The sequence below is a fragment of the Sminthopsis crassicaudata genome, chromosome 6 (assembly GCF_048593235.1).
Source record: "Sminthopsis crassicaudata isolate SCR6 chromosome 6, ASM4859323v1, whole genome shotgun sequence".
Lineage (NCBI taxonomy): Eukaryota > Metazoa > Chordata > Mammalia > Dasyuromorphia > Dasyuridae > Sminthopsis > Sminthopsis crassicaudata.
In genome coordinates, this window is record NC_133622.1 from 178,719,408 (window position 1) to 178,746,346 (window position 26,939).

At 42.7% G+C, this 26,939-nt stretch overlaps 1 protein-coding gene across 15 annotated transcripts in view; it reads right to left on the reverse strand.

Moving 5' to 3' along the window:
* Positions 1-26,939, reverse strand: part of WRN (WRN RecQ like helicase) — an 89,747-nt gene that overhangs the window by 1,474 nt on the left and 61,334 nt on the right. For all 15 annotated transcript variants that reach the window (XM_074272950.1, XM_074272955.1, XM_074272954.1 and 12 more), the window contains 6 exons: positions 20,016-20,118; positions 19,013-19,125; positions 17,465-17,579; positions 11,156-11,287; positions 8,918-9,080; positions 2,328-2,518 (listed from right to left, as the gene is read on the reverse strand). In XM_074272950.1, the coding sequence (XP_074129051.1) occupies positions 2,328-2,518; positions 8,918-9,080; positions 11,156-11,287; positions 17,465-17,579; positions 19,013-19,125; positions 20,016-20,118 (817 nt within the window). The remainder of the gene's footprint in view (positions 1-2,327; positions 2,519-8,917; positions 9,081-11,155; positions 11,288-17,464; positions 17,580-19,012; positions 19,126-20,015; positions 20,119-26,939) is intronic.

The following is a 26,939-nucleotide window of genomic DNA, read 5'->3' on the forward strand; positions in this document are numbered from 1 at the left end:
CTCATCCCTGAACCTATAAATTCACGATGTAGAGGAAGAGTACACCTAGGAGGAGAGAAGGTGAAAAACCCAGTTTATATTTAATTTGCTCAATAACTGGGAGCCTCTAAGGAAGTCTATGTGGAGGAAACACATAAGCAAGTGCCTCTAATAGCCAGACTAAGGTAAAGAAGTGCAACTGTCAAAAAAAAAAAAAAAAAAAAATTAACCAATGAAATCTCATGTTGGAAGGTCATAGCTTTAAAAAGAGAACAAGGAAACCGTCCTGGATAAAGAATAAGAAAGCCCACTGGGGCAAAAAGCAGAGAAGGATTTGTTAAAGGCTGTGGGTGTGATGAGAGTGCACTGTGGTCCAGAGCTGGTCTCCCTAGGCCAGACCACACAGACTAGATGAAGGCTTCCACTCAAAGAAGCACAGAACTCTCCTTGAGAGCTGACTGGCTTAGGGTCACTTCACACAGAGGTCACATATCCTTTTCTAGGATATTCTTATCCATCTCCCCCATTAGCAGGTCAGATCATTAGAATAGGGGTTATTGCGTTCTTGGTACCAGTATACCTAGCACCTGGACCAGAGGAGTGGCTTAATAATTATGAGGGGATGGATTGACTGAGGCTTTGGACTGTGGCCTGAGAGCATGACCAAATAGCCCAACAACATGGCGTCTCAAGTAAAGATTCTTCTCCTCCTTTAACCCTCCTTTCATTTCTCTACTAGACCTTAATTGAGCAAGAGACGAGGCTGAATCAGAGCCAGTCAATGAGCCAAGAAACAATGAATCAAAAGCCAAGGAGGGAGAGCAGGTTGAGAAGCACTATGTGTTACTTCTCTTAGAATAGAATAGGTGACCCAGTGTGGGAGAAGGGTGAGGCTATATAAATGAAGGGGTGATTCTTAGAGGGGGCATCTCACCCCCAATCAGGGTATAAGGTAGTGGGACGCCCATGAGAGCCAGCAGTGGTGGTAGTGGTGATGGTACACCTGAGGTCTCTACTCACCCTGGCCCTGTCATTCTCCACTTTCTAGAGAAGTCCCAGGATGGAGGGCAACAATGCCTGGTTAAAAGCAGTGCCCATACAACAAAAGGAGGAGGTAATAGCATCAAGCCCGAGCTCCAGAGTTAGATGGATTCAGTAAAACCCATGGGGCCACTTGAAAATCCCCCTCAGTGCCAACTCTATCACAATTTACCACGACAGTTAAGATTTTCCTTCTTTGTCGGGGAAAGGAAGGCCACAAACCTGGAGGGCAAGGTAGAACCAACCCCAAAGAGAAAAAAAGTAAAAAGAGAGCCAGGTTTCACTAGCAACCTCCAATCCCAATAAGAAGGATCATGTTGGCCAGTTCCACTGCCTTGCTGAGCTACAGAATTGGAAGGAATATCATTTCTTTGGATTAAATCAGAGGAATACTATTCATCAGCAAGCAGAGCTAATCTGACTGGATTCTTAGACCCAACAGTCTTCAGAGTTAAGGCTCTTCATTTTGGGGGGCCACAGACCCCTTGGATAGTAATCATTCTAGCAAAGCCAGAACCATGTTTTTAAATGCATAAAACATAATTATAAAGGATGCCAATTAACCTGGAAAACAATGATCAAAAGAAATTTTTTTAAAGAGTTCATGGACTCTACATTGAGAACTCCTGCTGAGGGAAAAAAGGAATCCTTTGACTACCTTAAAAGCATTAAGGTCCACTACCTGGACATCATAAACAGCTCTGAACTGGAATGGAAACATAGCCCCTAACTATCCTGTTGTCTATCCCTAGGATGACCTAAGAATGCAACTCCAGTGATTTGGATTCACATACTAGAAGTACCCTCAACAGGGAAGTTCAGATGGGCCAGCTAAGATATGCAGCCTTTACAGATACCTTAAATGCTGTTTTATATAGTCCCACAGGCACCAGAGCTAAGATGGACAGAGCTTCTATACATTCTACCATAGCCCTCATCTTTCCACCAGAGGCAGGCAGAGGGAACATTTAAGCTCCAGCTCCTTGAGGGAAGCCAACTGTGTGGCAGGAAGTTTTCATTTGGGACTTTAACAAGATGCTTTGTTCTGCTATAAAATTTCCTCATATGAGCAGAGGATGCCTAGGGTGCTGATAAAGTCATTTTATATCAGAATTCATAGATGCTCAGGGTTAAAATTAAACACTAGTTATCAATCATTAATATTGAAAGCGACCTTGGAAATGACCCTGCTCAACCACTCCCTTGCCCACTGACATGACAAACTGCATTTGCACAAATGGTTTAGGCCTGTACCTGACCCCCTGCTGGGAAGGGGGCAGGGCACATCCTGTGACTTGACTACCTACCTTTTTGGTATCCACATAGGGCTTCGAAGTGCTGGGCACGACATTCTCCACTTTGGACTCTTTTGGGGCTGGGTCAGGGAGTGTGGTTTCTGCCTTCCTTTCCTTTTCTACCAGTGCCACTGCTATCTGGATGAGGTAGGTTTCAACTTCTGAAGGAACCAGTGTCCTGATGGCCTTTATTTTAGAAGTATCTGAAAAGAGATGCTGCTAAGTGACAGTGGAGGAAACTATCAAAGTTTTGAATCACATGCAACAGAACCCCAGACATGGGCTTCCCCAGGGAGAAGGTCACATTACATTAGAGAGAGCATGTGAGGCACAGACAGTGAAAGGAACAGCAGCATCCTTAGGCATCTTACAAGCTTCTCCCTGGAACTCACTACCACTCCTCATTTACAGGTAGTAGAAAAATTTACCTCAACCTTTACTAAAGTACACAGAAATACATCCTGTGACTCCCAAGTAACCTTCCCTGACCTCCACTGTTCTGAAATGCCTGTCCCCATGCCCCATTTCTGATGGGGTGAATCATGGGGGAAACATAGAAGAGCCTGAGGGATAAAAGGCATGGAATTTAATTTAATTTAATAAAAAATATGGAATTTAAAAGAAACTTACTGATGTTAGCAGGACTCCTTGTGAACCTTGTCTCCCATTTTATCTACCTTATCTTCCCCTTTCACTAAGTTTCCTCCTTCATCAGCCATCCAGTCATCCACCAAGATCATCCTACCAGCTGTCCTATTACCTGCCTTCCCCTCTGTCCTGAATCTCCCTACTTGGCCCACCAACATCCATGCCCCAAGTCCTTGGGGATGCAAATCCACTGATCTTTGAAGCATCTCCCAGGACCCAACACAGGTGGTAGATGACTGGGTACCAACAAGATTTCTTAGACAATATAGCTCCTGACTGGCCCCAAACCAGATCATGGGGACCAAGTTTCCCCTTCACAATCTATCCAATCTTCTTCCTAGGTCAACTCTACAAATCTACAGCACCACCACTTCTGGAAAGGACATGTCACTGGGAATATTAATCCATTCTTCAGATAAAAAACTACCTCTCTGACCACAAGTTCCCTCCATATGGCATCTCTCTTATTAAAACAGAAGGCCCTCGAAGGAAGGGATCATTCAGCAGGATGATTTCAGAAAGGCCTGGTGAGAGTTACATGAACTGATGCTAAATGAAGTAAGTAGAACCAAGAGAACATGTAGAACCAAGAGAACATTGTACATAGCAACAACAAGATTATGAGATGATCAATCGGGATGGACTTAGCTCTTTTCAACAATGAAGTGATTCAGGACAATTCCAACAGACCTATAATAAAGCCATCTACATACATAAAATGAACTGTGGTTCATAACATTCTATTTCACTATTTTTGTCGTTATTTGCTTGCTTTTTGTTTTCTCTCATTTTGTTTCTTTTTGATCTGATTTTTTTTTGTACAACATGATATTTGTGCAAATATGTATAGAAGAATTGCACTATTTAACATACATACATTGAATTATTTGCTATTTATGGGAGGGGATGGGGAGAATGGAGGGACAAAAAATTTGGGACACAAGATTTGCAGTGATGGGTGTTCAAAACATATAATTTTTACATATATTTTGAAAATAAAAAGCTATTATTTTAAAAAAGAAGAAAAAGAAGGAATGTATCATTTCACTTTCTGTAGAACCCAGGTTTAACAAATGTGTTTTCATTCTTCCTATAATAAAGTGGTGATTTTTTCCAAGCAGTTATTTGACATCATTAATGTGCTTCCAAGAACTGCCGGGCCAATGCTGGGGGCACTCTGGGTCTGAAAGGTCTGGAATGGATGCCCTTTAAACTTCTTTCCAATTTACAATCTATGATTCTCTGAAGCCACATCGGTGAATGGCCTCAGGCTAAATGACTGAGAGTTTGGAGATCTGGAACAGTGAAGTCACTTCAGAAATGTTTGCTTATTGACTTGACAAGCAAGCAAGAAAGGTTTAGAATAGTTGGTGTGAGAATTAAGGGTAGATGACAAGAATGTTAACAGCATCAAGAAAGATTCATAATTAAATCCTCATTGTAAACCCTCTTCTTTGGACAAACACAAACAATTGGAGGCATTTTAATCTATGTAATGAGTGAAAAGGGAGGATGTACATCTAGTAATATAGTTGACAAAGGAAAGGGGCCAAGTGGGGAAGGGTTTTCAAAACCAAACAGAAGAGAAGCCAAAGGAAGCCCTAGAGCTTACTCATAGGGAGAGGAATGTGATCAGACTTGGGCTTTGCTGATGACAGTTTTGTTGTTTTATTTTTATTTTGAACTCCAGAGAATCCCTATAACTTCTAGAAGCAAACACACTTCCTCACTGGATCAATCATTTCACAACTTGACTCTAATTTCCCTTCAAATCTTCCATCACTCCCCTGCATTCACTTTCTATTCCAGCTAAACTAGCTTACTGCTTCATAGATGGAACCTTGTCTGAAATACTCCTTTCCCTTCGTTGTGCTTCTGGGACAACTGGTGGGGTTGTGCTGAGTCTGGAGTCAGAAGAACAGAGTTCAAATCCACCCTCAGATACTGGGTAATTTCAGGCATATTACTTAACCTCTATTTGCTTCAGCATCTTTATGTGTAAAATAGTGGTTGTGAAGGTAGAGATATTTGCAAAACACTTTAAAAACCATAAAGTCTAGAAATATGCTACTAGTAACATTCTCTCTCATTCCTTCAAACCTCTGCTCACATGAGGCCTGTCCCCACTCCTCAGCTGATGGCACTTCCTCTGCCAAATGACTCTATATGTGCACTTGCAAAATAAATACAAGAGAATGTGAGCTGGGGTTCACTTTCATTCTGAGAGCAAGGACTCCCTTTGTCTTTGCACATTGCTTTAAAACAATTGCCATGTCCCACTCAAAAGTTTTTTCTTCTACCTAAAAAATCTAAGTTCTCTCAACCCCTTAGTAGTTGACCTCTTAAGACCAGAGACACTAATACTTCTCATTAAAAAAAACAAAAAACAAAAAACCAGCAAAGAAGAAACTAACCATCAGCAATTGGGTTGTTCAAAAGAAAGATTGGGGCAAAGTTGAGTATAATCTGACTCCCAAAAGCAAAACTGTCTAAAAAAAGTAAAAATAGTAATTTTGTTAGACAAGTGAGGTGCAGAAGAACAATAGACACAGAGGCAGTAGAGGTAGAAAAAGGGCTCAAGCTGTGAAAATCTTGGGAATGGGTTAAATAGGCAACACAACATATACACTATGACGGGTTCAGCACCCTCCAAAATCTATAAATAAATAAATAAAGGAGGAGAGATAGGTAGAGGGGGAAGCAAAGGGTGGTAGAAGAAGACAAGAGAGGGATCTCTGGGTGAGGGAAGGTTAAGTAATACCAAGGCAAGTTAGGGAGCAGAATTAAAGAAGAGTTGGCAGGGATAGGAAAGATTCAATCAAGAGAGAAATCTACATTATGTCAGCCATACTAATATTGTAAATGCATGTGTGTGTGTATGTGTGTGTGTGTGTGTGTGTGTGTGTGTGTGTATGAATCTGAATATATACGTATGCATGTTTCTCTATGTGTGTATAAAAATTTGCATAAGTGAGTAGGTCTGTGGGTGAATGTATATGTATATATGTGCATGTGTATATATAAATATATCTGTGCTTAACTATAGCCTGCTTAAGGAAGGTGGGAGGGATGAAAGGGGGGAAAAAAAAGAATAAAATTTAAAAAATACACACAGCAGAGAACAAAAGAATAACCTGGAAGGATGCAAAGATGAATATAATTTCCTGAATATAATTTCTTCTACTATTATATATCCTTTCCTGAAATAGTAATTTATTGTTATATGTTCTGAATCATTCAATATTATGTTGTCTGCTGGGCACATGACAATGTTCTATTCTGTTCTGTTTTCTTTTTTTTTTTTATTTTGCTTTTTTTGATAAAAAATTTTTAAAAGCTCTATAGAACTATTACTAAAATGCAACTTGGCCTTCTGGTATTATCTCTTCAGGGCCTCCTGATCCCAAAGGGCTGGTGAGAAAACATCACACGACTGTTAAAAGAGCAATGGGACTCAACGGCCTGCTTCACAGGTACAAGGGATTCTTACACTTAGATAAAGCCTGTTTAAACAACATAGACAATTGTAACATTTTTTAAGGAGGACAACAAATGAAATGTAGCCTGTTTTTAGAGACCTGACACTCGTGCAAAATTCAGCTTGGACAAAGGAGAAATGAAAGTTTTCTCTATCTTGTTCTAGTGCATGCCACTCTGGTGGGTCTATCAGGATGATACTAGAAAAACAGCAATCCAAGGAACACATACCACTTTTAAGATGAAAAAAGATTGTTTTTACAAAAGTTCATTATCTTGAGTATTCCAGAAAATTAAACTAGACAACTTTAACTGTCTTAAATGGAAGGTGTACAGAGGAGACTCAAGGGGGATCAATCTCAGGAAGACAACATAATATTGAATTACTGTTTGTTGACTATAAAAACCCATTTGACTTGACAGGGGAATAAGCTGCCCACGAGGCTCTCACCTCCCCAAGGAGTCTCTCATGAGCACCTGAAGCTCACCAAAGAGTCAATGAAGGAGGTAACAAAGTGATCCTGGAGGTTAAAATTAAGTAAGTCATAAAACAAGACAAAGGGACCTATCACTGTCAGAGAGGGTGCCCAGTGCTGAGTATCAATCACCCAAAGGAGAGGGGAATCACTATGAAGTCAAAGGAGAGTAGGAAGGAGTCGGAGGTCTTCTATAAGATTGTGGATCAAATAGTAGACTACCAGCCACAAGCCCAAGAAGACAGGCCTCTACAGAGATACCAACACACATGACCTAACTACTCAGTGAGTGAAGAACACGTGCTGTCCACACTAGGCTGTCCAACCAGCAGGCACCTCTCTTAGGGGCTGGGCCCAAGGGATCAACTGGGCAATGTTTGGGAATCCGAGCCCCACTTCTCTGAAACAAAAACCCATTTTTGCCTGCTCAATCTTCCCTTGGTGAGGGTTGAATATACAAAATCATCATTGCAATAGCTAGCATGTCTAACACTTTAAGGTTTACAAGAGCAGTTTACAGCCATGATCTCATCTGGTCCTCACAATCACAATCACTCTGTGAGGTAGGTGATTTTACAGACAAGAAAAAAAAAGACTAAGCCAAATTCTGGACTCCCTGATCCAGAGACACAAGATGTGCTGTGAAGTAGAGGAAGAGGGCCATCCAATCCAGAGGCAGGGCCAAAGAAAGGCAGGGACAGAACTGGCCTCAGATAAGAAGGGCTGGGGGAGCCAGGAAAGGCAGGGGGGAATACAAGTTGTCTGCTAACAAAAACTGAATACTTGCCCTAACTAGTTTCATTCTTTCTACTATATGCTACAGCATTCTAGGACAATTTAAGACATAAGCATTTTGTGCTTATGATGTCACTGACTTTTAATGAATGTAAAAAATTATTCTAAGAACATCCAATTTGAAAAATATATTGACCAAGACACTGAGGAGGCCACAAAGGAAATTTTGGAAGATAACATGGCCAGAAGAAGGGGAAGGCTTGGATCTACATCATATGAGTGAAAATCATGGCTAATTCCCAAAGAGACAAGCTGATATTAGCCCTCAACATGCATGGTTTGGCAGAGGTAAGGGGAGATCCAGCATTAACCATAAGAAAAGTTATGTGATTGTGACCTCGAAATGGAGAAATGCACCCAAGTTTTAATATGGGTCTCAAAATGGCCAGGCCCTATACTGTAAGGACATGGATAAACAGGAGGCTGCCCTGGAGGACAAACCCGTGCTAGAAGCACATACAGCATTGCAGGCGCCGCCTTCCAGTGTGAGCCTGTCTCCCCCAGAGCCTGTGGCTCCGTGAACCAGCTGCCCACATAACCAAATAAGCTAAGGGCAGATCACTCAGGCAGAGAATTAGCTCAATTTGATTTAAATGTTTTGGCCCAGAGCTGTAACATCACCAGTGCATTAAACTCTCAGGGAAGGACATTCCCTCCAAACCTGTTCTATCCCTTGCTGTCTCTGAGAGTGGCCTGGGGCACAGAGGGAGGTCACCTATCCACAGTCAGCCAGAAAGGAGGACCTGGGGCCCAGGCCTGCCCCGGGCCTTGCTGGAGGCCCGTTACTGCCGCACTGCCCTCCCTGGCTGCCCCCATCAGTGCTGAGTGAGGGCCTGTGACAGTACATCACTCATGAGAAGTCAGTACAAACAGGAGCCCTAAGAGAAAGAGCCCTGGCCTGGGAGCAGGAGGACATGGGTGCAGATCCTGACTCCCTCCTCCACTCCTGGAGACGCCTCAGACAAAGCCCTGCCCTCCTGTGCCCAGCTGATTAATGGGTAGATGAAGAGCCCAGAACAGCTGCTGGCCTTTTACTCTGTTCCCTGCTTTACCTAGTGACGAGTGAAGGGGATGGGGCCCTTTCAGACCCAGCATCAGAAGAGAGGCCCCGAGGACAGTGAGGGGCGCCGCCTCCTCTTCCTAAAGCGTCACAGCCAGCAGGGTTGGCCTCGATGGTAGCAGGCAGGCCAAGGCTGGGAGGCTCACCTGAGTTGATGGGAGGTTTCTGGATCACGTCAGTGATCATCTTCCAGATGTGTGGAGTCAGGCCTGCCCGCTCGAGGTCCAGAGGGTAGCCCGCCTTCACCGCCTGGGATAAGTGACTGCCAACCACGGGGAGAGGCATGGTCCTGCTCTCAGCGATGCTCCACTGGGAAGACAAGCACAAAGATCTGCCACAGCTGAGGCACCACTCAGGGAAAGCGCGCTGGAAGCAAGCAACGCAGCCCACGGGGGAACCGGGGAAGGGGCCAAGGCTCATTCTTTGGGCAACTTAAGTTCTGCTCAAAGTAACAGTGATGGGGGGCAGGGCTCAACAACAGCCAGGGCTGAGAATCAAACAGCCCCAGGTCCGTGCCCTCCTCTCCTGGGAGCGCTCATGGCCGCCACAACAAGGGCGAGCCAGCTGTCGGCCCAGCCTGCCTAAAAGTGGTCTTGGGGACTCAGGGTACACGGGACTCCAGATTCTGAAGTTTCCCGCGATCTATCACACCAGAGACTCTATGCAGGGGCTAAGAAGGGAAACAAGCTGTTACAGGCCTATCTTAGAAAGCCTGCCACTGCTTTCTACTGCCCCGCTACAAACGAATCATGTTGCCTCCTTGGTGGTCCTTGGTTACGTGCAGGCTGTAATGCGATGTACTGCCCTGGCCGTTCGCATCAGGAATTAAGTGCACTGGGTGACAGCTTCTCTCCCGGGGTCTTCTTTCACCCTATCTTGACCTGCTGACCTCACAAGGTCTTGGAAGATCCTGAAGTGGACTTACTGCTCATGGGAAAGCCACTATACTCCCAGAAGAGGGAAGAGAAACCTTCAAAGGGAGGTTTTAAATTACTCCCATAAACTTTTCACCCTTCCCTGCTAGACAGGGCACCATGTGTGTGAGTCATAATACCAGGGTTATTTGATACGGGGCATCAAGTTACCTCACACTAATTGCACCACTGCTCCTGAGTAATCAGTCCTTGGACATTTTTAATTTTGTGATTAACTGACAAGTCCCCTTATTTCAGCCTCTTGGGAAGAAAAGCTAATTACACAGCCAAATATACCAAAAATAATAACAAAGAGCACTACAATGAAGGCCACACCCACTGAGCATGGAGAAGAAGGTAACCAACCACCTCTGAAAGGCCACAGGTCCATGAGAGGAAAGTGCTTTGGAAACCTTCCAGCTACCCTGGCACGGCTGGGACAGTGATTGTCATGTTGCACACAACTGCTCAAGTCCACATATTTGATTTTTCAATGGCGATTCTTAGTTCCTATTTTAAACAAATTTCATCCCTTCTAAATGGCTTCCTGGGGCACAATGGCTAAAGTCTCAGATATTTACTAGCTATGTGACTCTTGGTAAGTCATATACTCTCTGCCTTAGTTTTCTCATCTGTGAAATTAGGAAAATAACACTGTGTCCCTCCATAAAGCATTATGCACTCTTAAAATGCTCTGTAAATGCTAGTTATTCATAATCATCAAGAAGGATGACTGGGACTAATCTTGACAAATTGTGGAGCCTGTTCACCTCTGTCTACACTAGGCCTTACCAGCACATAGAGTCTGAAATAGTCAGAAAAAAGACAGTCAATACTTTAACATGTTTAACATGTATTGGTCTACCCACCATCTAGGGGAGGGGGTGGGGGGAAGGAGGGGAAAAGTTGGAATAGAAAGTTTTGCAAGAGTCAATGCTTAAAAATTACCCATGCATATATCTTGTAAATAAAAAGCTATAATAAAAAAAAAATAATAAAGTATTTTTAAAAAGACAGTCAGACCAGGGTCAGCAAGAAAATTACTCTGCCTCCTTTCCAAAAAGACTCAGGAAAATACATTTCTTTTGGAGGGACACACTCCCATGAAAGCAAGGAGCAATGGAAGTCTTTGAAGAGATAAGGATTTTGAAATTGCATCTAATTCTCTAATCTATGAGTTTCCATAAGTCTCTGCTTTGAACAAGGACCTTGACTAAAGTGGTACTCTGGGGCATCTGCTTGTCCCAACAGCATGATGTCCATCCAAATATAGTAGTTAGAAAGGCTGGTGGTACTAACACAAGGAATCCAACCAATGCTTAACTTAGCAAAAATCAGAGACACAAGAAAGCATAAATAAGACCAAAAGAGCAGCTGCCCAAACAACAGCTTGGAACCTTCAACATTATCATGACATAAATGGGCATGAAGCTTGGCATCACGGCCTTCGGGGTCAAAAGTAACACTCACCAAAGACATGTTCTTTTCCTGGAACAAAGAGTAAGTGATGGAAACCGACTTGGGAAGTGGGCTGTGCTCACATTTCTTTGCTGAACTATTCTTCTCTTTCAATCCAGATGAAGGGCTGGAAAACAAGTCTGTCTATAAGAGAAGAGAGAGAGTAGAGTCTATATATTTTGTTGGAAGCAACCCAAGAGCTTCCCAAGTTCCATTTGTCCAGAAACAACGACAATGTCATGGAGGGCAAAGGGATTCTGGAAAGTAGGGCTATGCAAGAAAGGATTAGATTCAAGTCAACCCATGTAAGTAAGATGCTCATGGTGCATGTGGATGTGGAAGCAGCTTTGCATACTCACAAATATAGAGATGGGCATCTACTCCAAATCCCTCATGATGAGGAAGTAGGCCTCCAAGAGAAGAAATATTGGTTCCAAAATCCCAAAGGATAGAAGAATTTGAACAGAAGTCCTGAGACTGCAAAGTTAGCTTCTTCAAGTAGACTACACTGCCTCCCTAGAAAGTCTGAGCCTTCCCTCTGGCCAGAAAATGGCATTCCAAAAGCCTTCTAGCTGTTCTCCTTGCTGTTATTTTAAATGCTAAAAATTTTTAGCAACACAATTTTAGGTCCAAAAATTGCAAACTTCCACTACTTATAATGGAACTTCTAAAACAGGAAGGCTTGTGGAATGGAAAAGAAAACAAGCTCCTTGAAGGGAAGCACCATCTTATTTCCATCTTTGTGTAACACAGGCATCTCACTCACAGTACTTACACTTCCCTCAGCTCATTTTTTTTTCCAGATGATTATTATTCTTTTTTCCCCAAAGGACATCACATCTATGAGCAGGAAGGCCTCTTAGAGGTCATTAAAGTCAACATTTTACAGATGGGGAAGTTGAAGTCCAGAGAGTGAAGGCACTTGTCCCACATTCCAGATCATTTAATGAATGGCAGAGGCTACATTCAGGAAGACCTACTCTTGGGGCAGTTAGGGACACAGTAGATAAGAGCACCAGCCCTGAAGTCAGGAAGACCTAAGTTCAAATCTGATCTCAGACACTTAACACTTCCTACCTGTGTGATCCTGGGCAAGTCACTTAATTCAATTACCTCGGCAAAAATAATAATAATAATAAAAAAATTAAAATCTGGCCTCAGACAACTTACAGCTGTGTAAACTTTGTCAAGTCCCTTCATCTCTCCCTGACTCAATAATCCCAATATCTATAATGGAGAGCATAGTACCTGGTCTATAACAATGACAACACGTATTTGTTTTCTGCTCTTTTTTCCTTCTTTGATTTGCATTACATCCTAACATTTGTTTCCCATTTTTATTCTCCTCCATTTGTCACCTCCAATGGCCCAATTACAATCCTTTGCCTTCATGTATTGGTGGGTCCATTCCCTAGTCGTTACATAGTGAAGAAAACCTCCAACGACATGGAAAACAGGGCTGGGATAATAGCGAGCTATCAAAAAGTGCTTGAAGGTCTACAAAGCACTTCACAAACATCTCCTTTAATCCTTATGTAAACCATTCTGGGAGGTAGGTACTATAATGACTCCCATTGTAGAGATGGGGATCACCAAGGCAGGCAAAAGTTAAAGGATGTGGCCATAAAGGATTTAATTTCAGGTCTTCCTGACTCCAGGTCCACCACACCACTTAGTGATCCAATGATCCATGAGGATCTGTATCTCAATATATAGCTAAAGTCTATCTGGAGGGTCAGGTCAAATGTCTGAATTTAAGGTAGAAAGAAAAGAATGACAATGGAACTGATTCTATACTATCAGAATCAGAATATGCTTAGATCCAAAACTCATGAACCTATCTAAGGTAAAGCTCAGGGCTTTTTTATAGACAGAAGTACCTGGATTGGGAGGAAAAAAAAGAATTAGGAAAGACCACAAAACACAACCACTACAGAAATGTGGAAGCCATGGCCCTTGTTGGCTGGAAGAAAAGGTCTCAGAGGAGGAGGGGGTGAGTAGCTCTTCCCACACATGCACATCTTCCTCCAACCTCACCACCTGGGCTTCTTGATGTTCCCACAAAAATCCTTAGTATTGGATCTGTTCCAGTCCCCTTCTGGAATCTATTATGTTTGCCCATTGCTCCCTCCAGCTGGGGGTCTCTGGGAATCCAAGCTGCTATTTGCACATTGGCAAGAAAAGACCAGTACCCTCTCTAGTGCATCTGAGGCACGCCCAGACTATTTAAGAAACTGACCCTGTCGAAAAGGGAAAAGAACCACACTTTGCAAGAGAGCCTAGAATCATGATCTATACCTAGAGTCTTCAGGCTTGAAGGCACACTGAGGCTAGAAAGGAGAATCAAATGCATAATGTTTAAAGGGTTCGGAATCTAGGCCCCTGGGGTGGCACTTGACCAGGCCTTGACCCAACTGACCTCCAGGGAACTTTCCAAGGTGCTGACAAGAAAGGATCAGTCTTCAGAGAAATGCAAATTAAGACAACTCTGAGATACCCTACATACCTGTCAGATTGGCTAAGATGACAGGAACAGATAATGATGAATGTCGGAGGGGATGTGGGAAAACTGGGACACTGATGCATTGTTGGTGGAGTTGTGAAAGAATCCAGCCATTCTGGAGAGCAATTTGGAACTATGCCCAAAAAGTTATCAAACTGTGCGTACCCTTTGATCCAGCAGTGCTGCTATTGGGCTTATATCCCAAAGAAATACTAAAGAGGTAAAAGGGACCTGTATGTGCCAAAATGTTTGTGGCAGTTCTTTTCGTAGTGGCTAGAAACTAGAAGATGAATGATGTCCATCAATTGGAGAATGGTTGGGTAAATTATGGTATATGAATGTTATGGATATTATTGCTCTGTAAGAAATGACCAGCAGGATGAATACAGAGAGGCTTGGAAAGACTTAAATCAACTGATGCTGAGTGAAATGAGCAGAACCAGAAGATCGCTGTACACTTCAACAACAATACTGTATGAGGATGTATTCTGATGGAAGTGGAAATCTTCAACATAAAGAAGATCCAACTCACTTCCAGTTGATCAATGATGGACAGAAACAACTACACCCAGAGAAGGAACACTGGGAAGTTAATGTAAACTGTTAGCACTACTGTCTATCTACCCAGGTTACTTATACCTTCGGAATCCAATACTTAACGTGCAACAAGAAAATGGGATTTACACACATATATTGTATCTAGGTTATATTGTAACACATACAAAATGTATGGGATTGCCTGTCATTGGGGGGAGGGAGTGGAGGGAGGGGATAATTTGGAAAAATGAATACAAGGGATAATGTTATTTAAAAAAATTAATCATACATATATACTGTCAAAAAATTATAATTATAAAATAAATAAAAAAAAAAAAAAGAAAGGATTAGCTAGCATGCCAGGTTGGTTCCAAATTTCACACTCCCCTTCTTCCCCTGCCTACCTCCTCCCCACTCCCTGCCTATCCAGAGTTAATGTTCACAAGTCTTAAATTCAACCTTGAAAAAAACATGTCATGAGTGAAACAATGGCGTTAACCCTTCTGTTTAGTGAAGATTGTCATTCTGACAATCTTAAGAGTTAAAAAATAATTCTCCTCAGCCTTTTCATGGTTTTGGTCAGAAATACTAGTACATTCAATAATTTTGTCAGGCTTTCTTATGTTTGAGGATCTGCATTTCAATGAGCATCACATACAATAAAAAACTATTTCTGCCTCACAGGAAGCTCTTTCAGGCCCCTAAAAGTATGGAATTAGAATCTGCCTCCAGAGCTGGAGAGCATTTGAAAAGACTCTTTGCATTTACATTCATGAAGTTCAGTCAAACTATTTCCTCCTAATTCTTCCCGAAGACTTTGTAACAGGGCTTGTGCTCCTATCTTCAGCTACAGAATTCTGATTAGAAACAGAAGCACAAACGCTGTCATGAGGTTTTTCTATATATCTGCCCCTCCTTCTTCCCACTTCCATAAAAGAAATTTGGACAAATAATGAAATCTCATTTATGATGCCTTTAAAAACTCCTATTTTTGAAAAGAAAAAGCATCAAAGTTGTTATTTGTGCCCTTGGAAATATGACTGGTGAGGAAAGATCAGTTCTAGTATGCAAACTAATTATCCCCAACCTATGCAGAAAATTCAACTCTAAATTAGCTGCTCATGAACCTCTCCAAGTCCTATTTCCCTTCAAAATGGAGGAAAGACAGTCTTTTAGAACATCTGGGACTAAATAGGGGTTTTTTTCCCCTAGCATTATTTATAATTACAAACTTCTGAAATGAAATTTTAAAAAATATATCAAGTATGGGGAGGAAGACAGAGCATGCTTTTCTTTAAAGGAAAAAAATCACCATGAAAATATAATTTGGACTCTACCCATTCTCAAATTCAATCAATCAATAAGCAGCATGTGCCAGGCATTGTAGTAAGCCTTGGATATACAAAGCCAAAAGTAAATCAGTCCCTGTCCTGAAAAACAATGACACTAATAGTACTTATACCAACTAGTACACAGAGAAGAGCTCCCAACAAAGATGAGTGTAATGGGGAGGGAAAATGCTCCCAGCTCCTGCAGGAGTTTGCTCCTGAATCAAGTTTGAGGCACAGACAGAGGAGGGAGTGTCCTGTATGAGAGGGGCCACAGGCCACAATGTTTGGACTACAGTGCACGTGAAGGGAACAGCAGGAGAGTGATAAATAAGAACCAGGGAAAAGTGGGATGAGGACAAGCACAATTGGGGAGTTTATGTTTAATCCCAAAAGCAATGTGAAGCCTTAGAAGTTTACTGACCACGGGAGGACTGTGCAGAGGTTACTTTGTAAAGAAATCTAGAAGCAGGGAGTCCAGAAGAAGTGTGAATCATGGTCCTGAAGATGCCAAGGAGAGAAATCTCCAAAACCAAACAGCTGATGGTACTAGCAGAGTGAGTGGAAGGAATCAAGACTAGAAAGGCCAGTTGTACCTCAGAGAGGCTCAGAGAGGCAAGATCCTGAGCTCTGCCAAGAGGACAACCAGTTCTAAATGCCTGGTAGGCACTGGTGGTGATCAAAGACTGGGTGCAAAGATATGTACCTGGAATCATCAGAGTTGACCGTGAACATTCACGGGGGCTAATGAGATTACCTGCTTCATAGTGAAGGGCAGATTTCTTTACCTACTGGTATCACACATCCCTAGAGAAGTTAAGTCCCTGGACCCCTGCCCAGGACAAGGTTTTTTTATATGACAAAAAGTAAAATACAGACAATTCCAAAGGAAAATAATTATCTTGAAATACAATTATTAAAATACTTTAAAAGCAAGTTCACTAAGGTGAAACAGCCCTGGAGCAGAGGGAAAAGAAGATAATGCAGTTGATTCTTGAGGTACATTCTGTCAGTAAATAAGCATTTATTAAGCACCTACTATGTGCCAGGCACTGAAGACATAAAAAGTAACAATTCTCCTTCAAGGAAATTAAAATCTAATGGGGGAAACAACAAGCAAACAAATATACACAAATAACCTCAAGACAGAATAAACTCTCTTTTCAGAGGGAAGACCCTGGAATTAAGAGGGGTTAGGGAAAGCTTCTTGTAGAGGGGGGGATTTTACTAAGGACTTAAGGGCAGCCCAGGAGGTCAGCAGTTGGAGCAGAGGAGAGAGAACATGGCAGGTCTGGGGGCCAACCAGAGAAAATGCCCAGAACTAAGAGAGGGCAGATTGTGTTTCAGGAACACCCAGGGGGCTAGAATCTCTGGACTGGAGAGTATGTTTTTGGGACCAAGATATAAAAAGACTGGCCAGGTCATAAAGAGCTTTGGGAACCAAAAAGAATATTCAGTATTTGATCCTGGAAGTGATTGGAAGCCACTGAAGTTAAGTGAGTAGGAAAGACAATATGATCAGACCTGGGCTTTAGGGAAATCACTTTTTTGACTGAAAGGAGGATGGACTGGAGAGAGGATATACCTGAGACAGGCAACCCCACCATTGGCTATTGCACTAGTCCAGCATGAGGCGATGAGAGTCTGCACCAGGGCAAGGACAGCATCAAAGAAGGAAGAGGGAAGTATTTGAGAGATGGTGCAGAAGTGACATGGACAAGGTAGAGAATGAGCAGTCCATAACCTGTTTTTGCAGAGGAAATACACCTATCAAGGAGAGCCCACCACACATCTGCCAATGTATGAGAAACCCAGCGCCCACCACAAGGGGCCACAAGTCATTTCTGTTAGGAGCACATCTGACTGCAAGAGCACTTGTTAGTTGGCAAAGAGAGGCTGGACTAAAGAGCAGGTCATGAGGTGGGGAGGTCCCCTGCCTCCGCTGCATCTTACTGGAAGGTTGTTTGTCTGGCTGAAGGCTCGGATAACCTCCACAAGAGGGGCTAGCATGGTGCATTTGGCCTCTGACACGCCATCAATGTTTTTCAGACTTTCCAGGGTACTCGGCCTGTTGAAAAAGATGAGATGAACATTAAAAAGGCACTCCATACACATCTAGGTAGGAACTGACTGACAATGGTTCCATTCTGATCCTCAACAAATTAAAGGGAAAAAATGGCCCAACTGATGAAGCTCCTTTGTCCCAGAGACGACAGGTTAAACTTGGGCTCTGCTATCACTTCTGGGCTGTATGGGGACCCAGGGCACAGTGCTGGAATTGGAGTCAGGTAGACCTGAGTTCGAACCTACCCTCACTCCCTAACAAGTTCTAGGACCTCTGCCTCAATGTGCCAGCTCTGTAAAATGGGGATAATAATGGCATCTACCTCTTAGTGTTCTTGTGGGGATCAGATGAGGTAACATCTGTAAAATCTTAGCAAACTTTAAAGCACAATATAAATGTCAGCTATTATCATTAAGTAAACTCCACAAAGAATACATGATAGTTTCACTCAAAATGTATCCAACAAATTAACAGGCAAGCAGCATGGATCAACAATCTGAGAAATGCCTCCTTACCAGGAATCTTGATTTTAAGAGGAATAACACTAAGGGACAGTATTTAGTCAAATGCTGTAATGACACAACCCTTGCCTGGAGCCCATTCAATCTGAAGGGACCCAGGCACGGAAGCAAAGGAGCTGTGGAAAGAAGGGAGGAGATTCCAGGCAATGATGAGAAGGGTAAACCAGTCTAAGCATGGGTGCCCATCAGCAAATTGCCCCCAAACCAAGCAATACAGGAAGTTGTCTGATATGTCTACATCATTAGGTGAAAAATTTGGAACTGGCAGGGTCCCAAGAAGTTCCTCTAGATTACTCACTTTAGAAAGGGGCAAACCAGGCTCAGACAGGAGCAATGACTCACCCCCAGTACCCCGTTGGGTCTGGGGACCCAGTCATATTCACACTCACCGATGCCCTGACTGTGCTAAAACTATACTGGGGACTTGAGGATGGGGAGACAACCCAGAGAAGATGATGGGAAGGGAAGCAGATTTCAGGGTGGCCTTATTGAGTAGAAATGCTGATATCAAGGAAAAATGGCAGATAGAGCTAGGGGCAAGGTAAAGGTCAAGGTTTCACAACAAATGGGGATAGGAGACAAGGACATCCAAGGCCCCACTGGGGTTTTCCAGCCAGGAGATTGGGAGGTTGAGGGCACAATTGGGAATAATAAAGAAGCCAGAAGAGTGAGCTGTAAGTGGAATGATCTCAGATAGTGAATAAATCCTATTCTTAGCTCCAGCAAGAAAAGGTATCTACTGGATCTCAGATAGGCAGGCTGGAGACCCAGCTATGGAAATTCCTCTCAGAAGTAGATCAAGGAAGTCAGAGGAACAAGCAAGGGATGAAATGCATCATGTAATGTGGCCTAGGAGGAAAAGAAACTGGTATATGTAAGTACCCCTGACACTCATGTGGTGGTGCGCAGACTCACCTCATCTTGGCCATATCCACCAGCACCTTGTTGGTAGCCAATAAAGCTGGAGGGATGTCCTTTTCACTGGCCTGCTTCTGCCTCGCTTCCATCAATTTGCAATACAGTGCAGTCTGGACAAAAGATAAATCACAAGCCTTACAAGTCTCAAAAAAGTATACTCAAATAAAAAAAAGTCTGCCCATAGAGTTGGGCCTCAGCCAGCACATGTCCAGAATATGGACAGATAATGCAATAAAGGAAGTTGTCTGATGTGTCTATATCATTAGGCAAAAAATTTGGAGCTGGCAGGGTCCCTAGAAGTTCCTCTAAATACCTCACTTTAGCAAGGGGCAAACCAGGATTTGACAGGAGCAATGAATCTCAGACTTGCAAAGGGCCACTCCATGCAGAACAACCTCTAGTCCACCTGAAAAGGAGTCATCCAGTCCTTGCCCAAAGATCTAGACTAGGAGTTCTCAAACCATAGCCCATGGCCAGATGCAGCCCGCTGAGGATGTTTATATAGCCCGCCAGGTTATGGCAAATGGGCTGAGGGGTGGAGACAGAGTGTGAGGTTTTGTTTTTACTATAGTCCGGCTCTCCCACAGTCTGCGGGACAGTGAACTGGCCCCCTATTTAAAAAGTTTGAGGACCACTGATCTAGAGCAAGGACCCCACCCCCATCACACACTGACATGGTGGGACTGCAGAAACACCAATATCACATGGGCATAATCATGGAGAGATTTTAGTGAATGCTGACATAATACTTTCCATATTGACAGTGGACCAGTCCCCTCACCCCTCCAGGCCTCAGTCTCCTCCAAATTGTAGAATGAAAGGTTTGACTCTCTTATGACCCGTTAGACAATGACAGAAAATAGTGGTGCAAACATTAGCAATCCTTTTTATTACAGATGATCCAATAGGCTCAGGGACTGTCCATTGTCACCAAGCCAGTCACAGTGGGACACAGATATTCTGTGCCAAGGAATAGCTTCCCTTCCTCACCCTGATTTACCTGAAACTGCTGCTCTTTGGATGAAACAGATTCTGGGGAGTTACAGGAACCAGGAACAGGAAGAGGAAGAGGAAGAGGCTTTGCTGGTGATGCTGGCCAAACTCTACATGATTCAAAGGAAAAACAAAAACAAAAACGAGGTGAGAGCAAGGTGAGCCCTTCATTCCTTTGGCAGCTATTTTCCTACCAATTCCATTAACCAAAGCTCCCTGCTTAGATACCACTGCTTTTTTGTGACTACGGAAATCCAGTAGGTAGGCATGTGGATGACATTCAAAATCATCTGTCACCAAAAAGCAGCTTTTATATTAACAAATGATGAGCATTTCATTGTCAACTCCTTCACAGAGGAAAGAAAATGTCTTAGCAAAAGTCAACGGAGTGGAGACTCAAAGCACTGAGGAAGAAATAAGGAAGAAGCTCAACATGAGTATTTAAATGAGATTCGCCTACTTGAATTATCCTCTAGTCTGACATTTATCAAGCAATTACTAAGCACTCAAGTCCATTAATATACTCAATCTTCCAAAAAAAAGACCCTGGGAACTGATCTCTCTCTACAGGAAGGACTGTCTCCATTTTATAGAGGAAGAGTCTCGAAGTAATTTATATTAGTGTGGAGAAAAATAGAGTGAAATCAAAATATACAGTTCATGAACTTTAAATTTATGTAGACTTAGGCCCTTGAACTAGAGGAAAGAATCATTCAATTTAAGGAATTCTGGGGTATTACAGTACTATCATGGTCTAGTAAGCGAAACCCAGGGACAACTAAAAATGAATTCAAACAGCAATTTTGTACAGTGTGAGATTTGATTCTGATTGACTCTTCTCCTTCTTCCCCTTGAGATTCTAGCCTTTTTTCCCTTTGGATGAATGTTATCCTTCTTTCTAACTCTGCATAGTCTGCATGGTATTGCACAGATAAAGAAATGCATCTAGGCCCTACAGTCACAGGGCCTGGTCAACAGGGTGGCCTCTTGTTCCAATGATTCTGTAGGCCAATTGTCCCATAATTCTTGACCTCTAAATGTAGGCTAATTTCCTTGGCCTTGAGACACTGATCACTCCCAAATCTCTTCCCTTTTTCATCTCCTTCACTAACTTCCTCCAAGAGAAGGCCTATGGGCTCCTTGTCTAATCTCTCCTGATAATCTTGTTCCATCTATCCATCTATCTCTTAACCATTCTACAGCTCCCTCCCCTCCATCTTCCCCCAATCATTCATCTCACAGCTTCAAATGAAGAGTAGCCTGGAGCCCTCTAACCGGACACCCCAGCCACACTTCACACCATAAAGAACTCATCATTTCCCCACCAAGCCGGTCTCCTCCCACTTTCCTCACTGATGGCAGGGACTCCAACATGCTCCCAGGGACAAGTCCTCTTGAGGAAGGAGAAGAGAAGAAGGGTACGCTATGGAGTCCTGGACTCCTCCTTCCATCAGGCTTCATTCACTCCCTCTTTCCTGGATAACTGTAATAAGTGGTGACAATGGCTCTCATCTCTCCTCTCTACAACTATCCTCTCTGCTGATGTCTCACGTGAACTTCTCAGATCTGGGGGGAAGCTTTCCCAGGCTTCCAAGGCCAGCTGCTGGATTGTGTTCCCTTCCAAGACCCTCAGCTGTTTCCCACAACTTCACCTGTCCCAGCTGTCTTCCCCGGTCCTGCCCCCACACATAGCCCAAACCCAACAGTGCCATCACCCTGGTGCAAGCCTTCATCACTGCATGCCTGAGGGCTGGTCTCCCTGCTTCAAGTCTGTCCATCATTCACTCAGTGATCTTCCAAAAGCCTAGGCCTGGCTACTCAGTGAACTCTAGTGGTTCCCTGTTATCTCCAGGAGCAAACCTAAAATCCTCTCTTGGGCTTCTAAAGCCCTTCATATCCTGGCCCCTTTCTGTCTTTCCAGTCTTCTTATGGACTCCTTCCATATACTCTGAAGCTTAGTTCTGTTCCTTGAAAAGGACCCTCCATTTCCTAGTTCCTGCCATTTTCACAGGCCACCTCTCTGACCTGGAAGTTTCTGCCTCCTCATCGCCCATTGCTAGCTTCCCTAGAGTCCCAGTTAAATCCCACCTTCTGCAAGAAGCATTCCCAACTCCTCCTCAACCTCAGTGTTTTTCCCTCTGAGACTATCTCCAATTTAACTTGCTTGTATCTAGTTTCTAAGAAGTTGTTAGCAGGCTATCTCCCTCATTAGATTATGAATGCCTCGAGGGCAGAGATTATCATCTGCTTTTCTTGTATCCCCAGGACTTAGCATCCTGCCTGGCACATAGCAGGGGTTCATAAATGTCAGTTTACTTGACATCAAAATCATTTCCCCAAGTCACAGGTTTGCCATCCATGTCACCCCAGCCTCATAAAAACATCAGCTGCTTCCTCTTAGATAAAGACTAGAATCTGCCCCTCTCTCACTCGGTCTTCCACCCATGCTTATACTGTGCTGCCGCCCCTTTCCCCATCTGCCCATACTAAATCAGAAGCTCATGAAGGACTCAAACAGCTTTCTCTTCCTGCTTTTTGTTTCACAGTGTCCAGCAAAGTATTCTATTAAATTAAAAAATACTAAGTCAGTCAGAATAGTATAAAGTCAATCAAGGGACATCAGTGGTCCCATGATCAAAACCAGTAAAGAGAACAGCTTTGACTGGAGTAGAATTTGACCTATTTATTTTAAAACATTTATTCAATTCTTCTCCAATTAATTTGTTAACAGGAATGACTCAGCTACAGAATAAACACTGATTACAGAATCTCCATCAAGTGAGAAACTGCTCACAAAATCATAGACAGTCTGAAGGCTTTTCAGAGGCCTTCTAGTCCAGGCTCCTAATTTTACAGAAGAGGAAACTGAGACATAGGAAGACAGGTGTCTGCCCAAGACTATACAGAAAACAAAGGGGGCAAAGCCAAGACTTGAAATCTAGTCCTCTGGCCCCCAATTCAGTGCTGGTTCAGCTGCACCACCCCATGAAGGAAATTAGACCAGAGCAAGACCCCTCATTTCAGCTTCTGATGGGCTCATAAGAAAGGAAGGGGAGAAGAAATGGTTATGTGAGAAAGAAAAAATCACTGAGAATTTGGTGCTAAACCATTCAAAGGCCCAGCTAACCAAAGAGTGATCTATGAGATTGTCAAATCCCTCCTATCAAGTCAACAAGCATTTATTAAGCACCTACTCTGTGCCAGGCCCTGAGATAAGTACTGGGATAAATACAAAGAAGGGCAGAAAATACTTCTTATACTCAAAGAGCTCAAACTCCAATGAAAAAGACAACATACAAATAGCCATGAACAAATAAGCTATAGACAAGATAAACTGATAATCAGTTTAGAGGAAAAGCATTAGAATTAAGGGGATCACAAAACTACTCTGAAGGATTTATGATGAAAAATGCTGTCCATAGCCAGAGAAAAAACTGATTGTGTCTGAATTCAGACTAAAGCATACTCTTTTTTTTACTTTATTTTTCTTGAATTTTTTTTTGTGGGGGGTGGGGGTGGGAGAAGACTATGTTTTCTTCTGCAATGGAAAATGTTTTGCATAACTTCACATGGTACTTAATGAGGGAGGAGGAGGTGAGAAAGAAAGGAGAGAATCTGGAACTCAATGTTTTAAAAAGCAAAAGTAAAAAGTTGTTTTACATGTAACAGAGGAAAATAAAAATATTAAAAGATAAAATTAAGATGGCTCCCAATACTCCTATAGAAGGTAGAATTTTAGCTGGGACCTGAAGGAAGGAACAGGGCAGAGAGGAGGAGAAAGAGCAGCCCAGAGATGGGGGCACAACCAGAAAAAAAATGCCAGGAATCAAGAGATAAGAGGGTCTGGTGAGATGAACAAGGTCAGTGCTATTGGATCATGAGTATTGGGCCAAGGAAAAGTGGGGGAAAGGGGAGAGGGGCAAAGTATAAAAAAATTGGAAAGGTGAGATGGGGGCAGGCTATGAAGAGCTTTAAAAGCCAAAGAAGCATTTCATATTTGATTCTAGGGGTCAATGGAGTTAAGTGAGATGGGAGTCCTAGACTATGATTGGTCAGACTTTTGCTTAAAGATTAATTCACTCAAATGGAGGATAGACAGAAGTGGGGAGAAGCCTGAGGTAGGCAGATTCCCAGCAGCTAGTACAATAATGCAGGTATTAGCAGCATCAGGAGAGCAGGGTATACATATGAGAGATGCTACAGAGGTAACCTCAACAGATCTTGGCTACAACTTGGATATTGGGGCAGCGGGGGAGGGGAAGAATCTCACCCCCAATGAGGAGTGAGGAGTCCAGAATGACAACTAGGCTGGGAGCCCAAAAGACTATGAGATGGGTGATTCTCTTCAGTAATAGAAAAATTATGAAAACAGGAGAGTTTAGAGGGAAAGATGAGTTCAATTTTAGACATCTTGAATTTAAGCTAGCTACTGGACATCCAATTTGAGATGTCTAAGAGGCATCTGGAAATGCAAGACTGGAGGTCAGCAGAGAGATTAGGGCATAGGTGATTCCACATCCAAATGAGCTGAAGTCATCATAGGAAAGAGAACAGAGTGAATAGGACCCGGTACAGAACCTGAAGACACATCAACAGTCAGAGGTGTGAGCTGATAAGGATCCAGAAAAGGAGTGATCAGATAGGCAGGATGAAAACCAGGAGAGAGGGATTCCCCAAACCCAGAGAGAAGAGATTATCACGGAGGAGACCATAATCAAGTGTCAAAGGGCTAAAGAGAGGTTGAAGAGAAAGAATTGAGCAAGCTGATAAGTTATTTAAGTCATAACTCTTCATGATCCCTTTGGGCATGTTCTTAGCAGAGATCCTGGATTTGTTTGCCATTTCCTTCTCCAGTTCATTTTACAAATGAAGAAACTGAGGCAGAGTTAAGTGACTTACCCAGGGTCACTCAGCTAGGAAATGTATGAGGTCACATGAGTCTTCCTGACTTCAGGTCTAGCTTCTTTTATATTTTTCTAATAATTAATGATTTAAACTTATTTTTTCAATGTGACTATTAATAGCTTTCTTTCTCTGAACATGTTCATATCCTTTAACCATTTATTAACTAGGAAAATATAAATTCTCTACATATCTGATAAATGAGATCTTCATTTGAAAATGTTTACAGAAGTAAAATTCCTTTGGATTTGGCCAACAAGAGATTACTAGTATCTTTACGGAAAAAAAATTTATCTTCACTGGATCGATGAACCTGGGAGCCAGACTGCAGACAGAAGTAAGAGAATTATAATCAAGTTAACAAATGTTTAAATTTTTTTTAAAAATAAGATGAATTATTCAAGAGGAAACTTCTCCTAGATTCTATATAACAGAATACCAGGTGTTTGAGTCCCAAACTATCAAAGACTATGTAAGCTAAAGTCCTATTTTACATGAGAAACTAATGCTTGGAGTTTAAGAGATGAACCCTTAACTGAACAGCTTCCAAGGTCCAGTATTAGTCACGTTATTTGACCATTAAAAAGATTCTGTCTCCAGGCTTCAGCACCAAGAATCCTTCAAGAGAATAGGTTCCTCAGCCCTAGAACCCTCCACTCCAATCCACCCCCCTTCCCCAAACACCTCCACCATAATCATTGGACCCAGATCCACCTGGCCTTACCAGGAGCACTCACAGCCAGATTGGGACATTCTTCTCTGACTGAGAAGTCATCTCCTCAGTCTGTCTCATCCCTCACATTGCTGATGAGGTGATGGGCCAAGAACCAAAGGAAAATTCCATCTTGACCTGAGACATGCCTTTGGATCATGACCCCAAGCTCCAACTCCCATCATCTGTAGGCTCTCACTTGATACTGCTAAAGGGATAGCCTACTCCAGGAGCCAAAGCTAATGCTACCAGAGCAGTGTCACAGGACCCCAGAAGCCAAGGGGCCAGTCCCAAACTAATAGGACTTTCCCCAGCCTACAGCTAATCAAATTCCAATTCATGTCCCCTCAGTCCTTAAGTTTCAGAGACCCTGTGCAGCAAGGCCAAAATGTAGACCGAAGGCCCTGAGGAAGAAGGCTTGGAGACTTTTCTTCTCATGGATAAAGCCGTCTCTGATGGTCCCTGCTCTGCAGCCAGTCCTCTGCCCCTTAAAGCACTTGACCTCTGATGGAAACTCAATATTCCAGAAGTCCTGGTCCCAGTGCTTTGTCCCATCAGAGAACCATAAGGAGATGGCCTGAGTAGAGTGGTCTCCTTGCCCCTAAATTTGCAGCTCTCCATTTACCAAGTGTCTAAATCAGAGGAATGGTGTCTAACACCCAGGTGTCTTCACTTAACAAGGTGGACCCTTCATCAAAAGATTCCTGAACTAAATATATTTGGTTTTCTGGCTTTCCAGTAGAACTTTACTAAACAAAATTTTCATCAAAAACGATGCAGGTCCAGAACAAGGCATTCCTACTTCCCTATTTCCTAAGTACAATGACTTCTTTAACAGTCCTAAAATTAGGAGCTTCCAGTTCTCTCTAATATAGTTTTTATGGAAAGAAGGATGAAGAAAGGAAGGATGGAAGGGAGGGAGGGAGAGAAGAAAGAAAGGAAGGGAGAGAGGAAAGAAAGGGAGGGAGGGAGGGAAGGAGGGAGGATAATTTTGATTACATTAAATTAAAAAGGTTTTGTACAAACAAAACCAATGCAGCCAAAATTAGAAGGGAAGCAGAAAACTGGGAAACAATTTTTTACAACCAATGCTTCTGATAAAGGCCTCATTTCTAAAACAGATAGAAAACTGAGTCATTTATAAGAATAAAAGTCATTCCCTAATTAATAAATGGACAAAGGATATGAACAGACAATTTTTAGGTAAAGAAATTAAAGCCATTTTTAGTTATATAAAGAAATGCTCTAAATCACTATTGATTAAAGAAATGCAAATTAAGATAACTTAAGATACCACTTCACACTTACCAGTTTAAG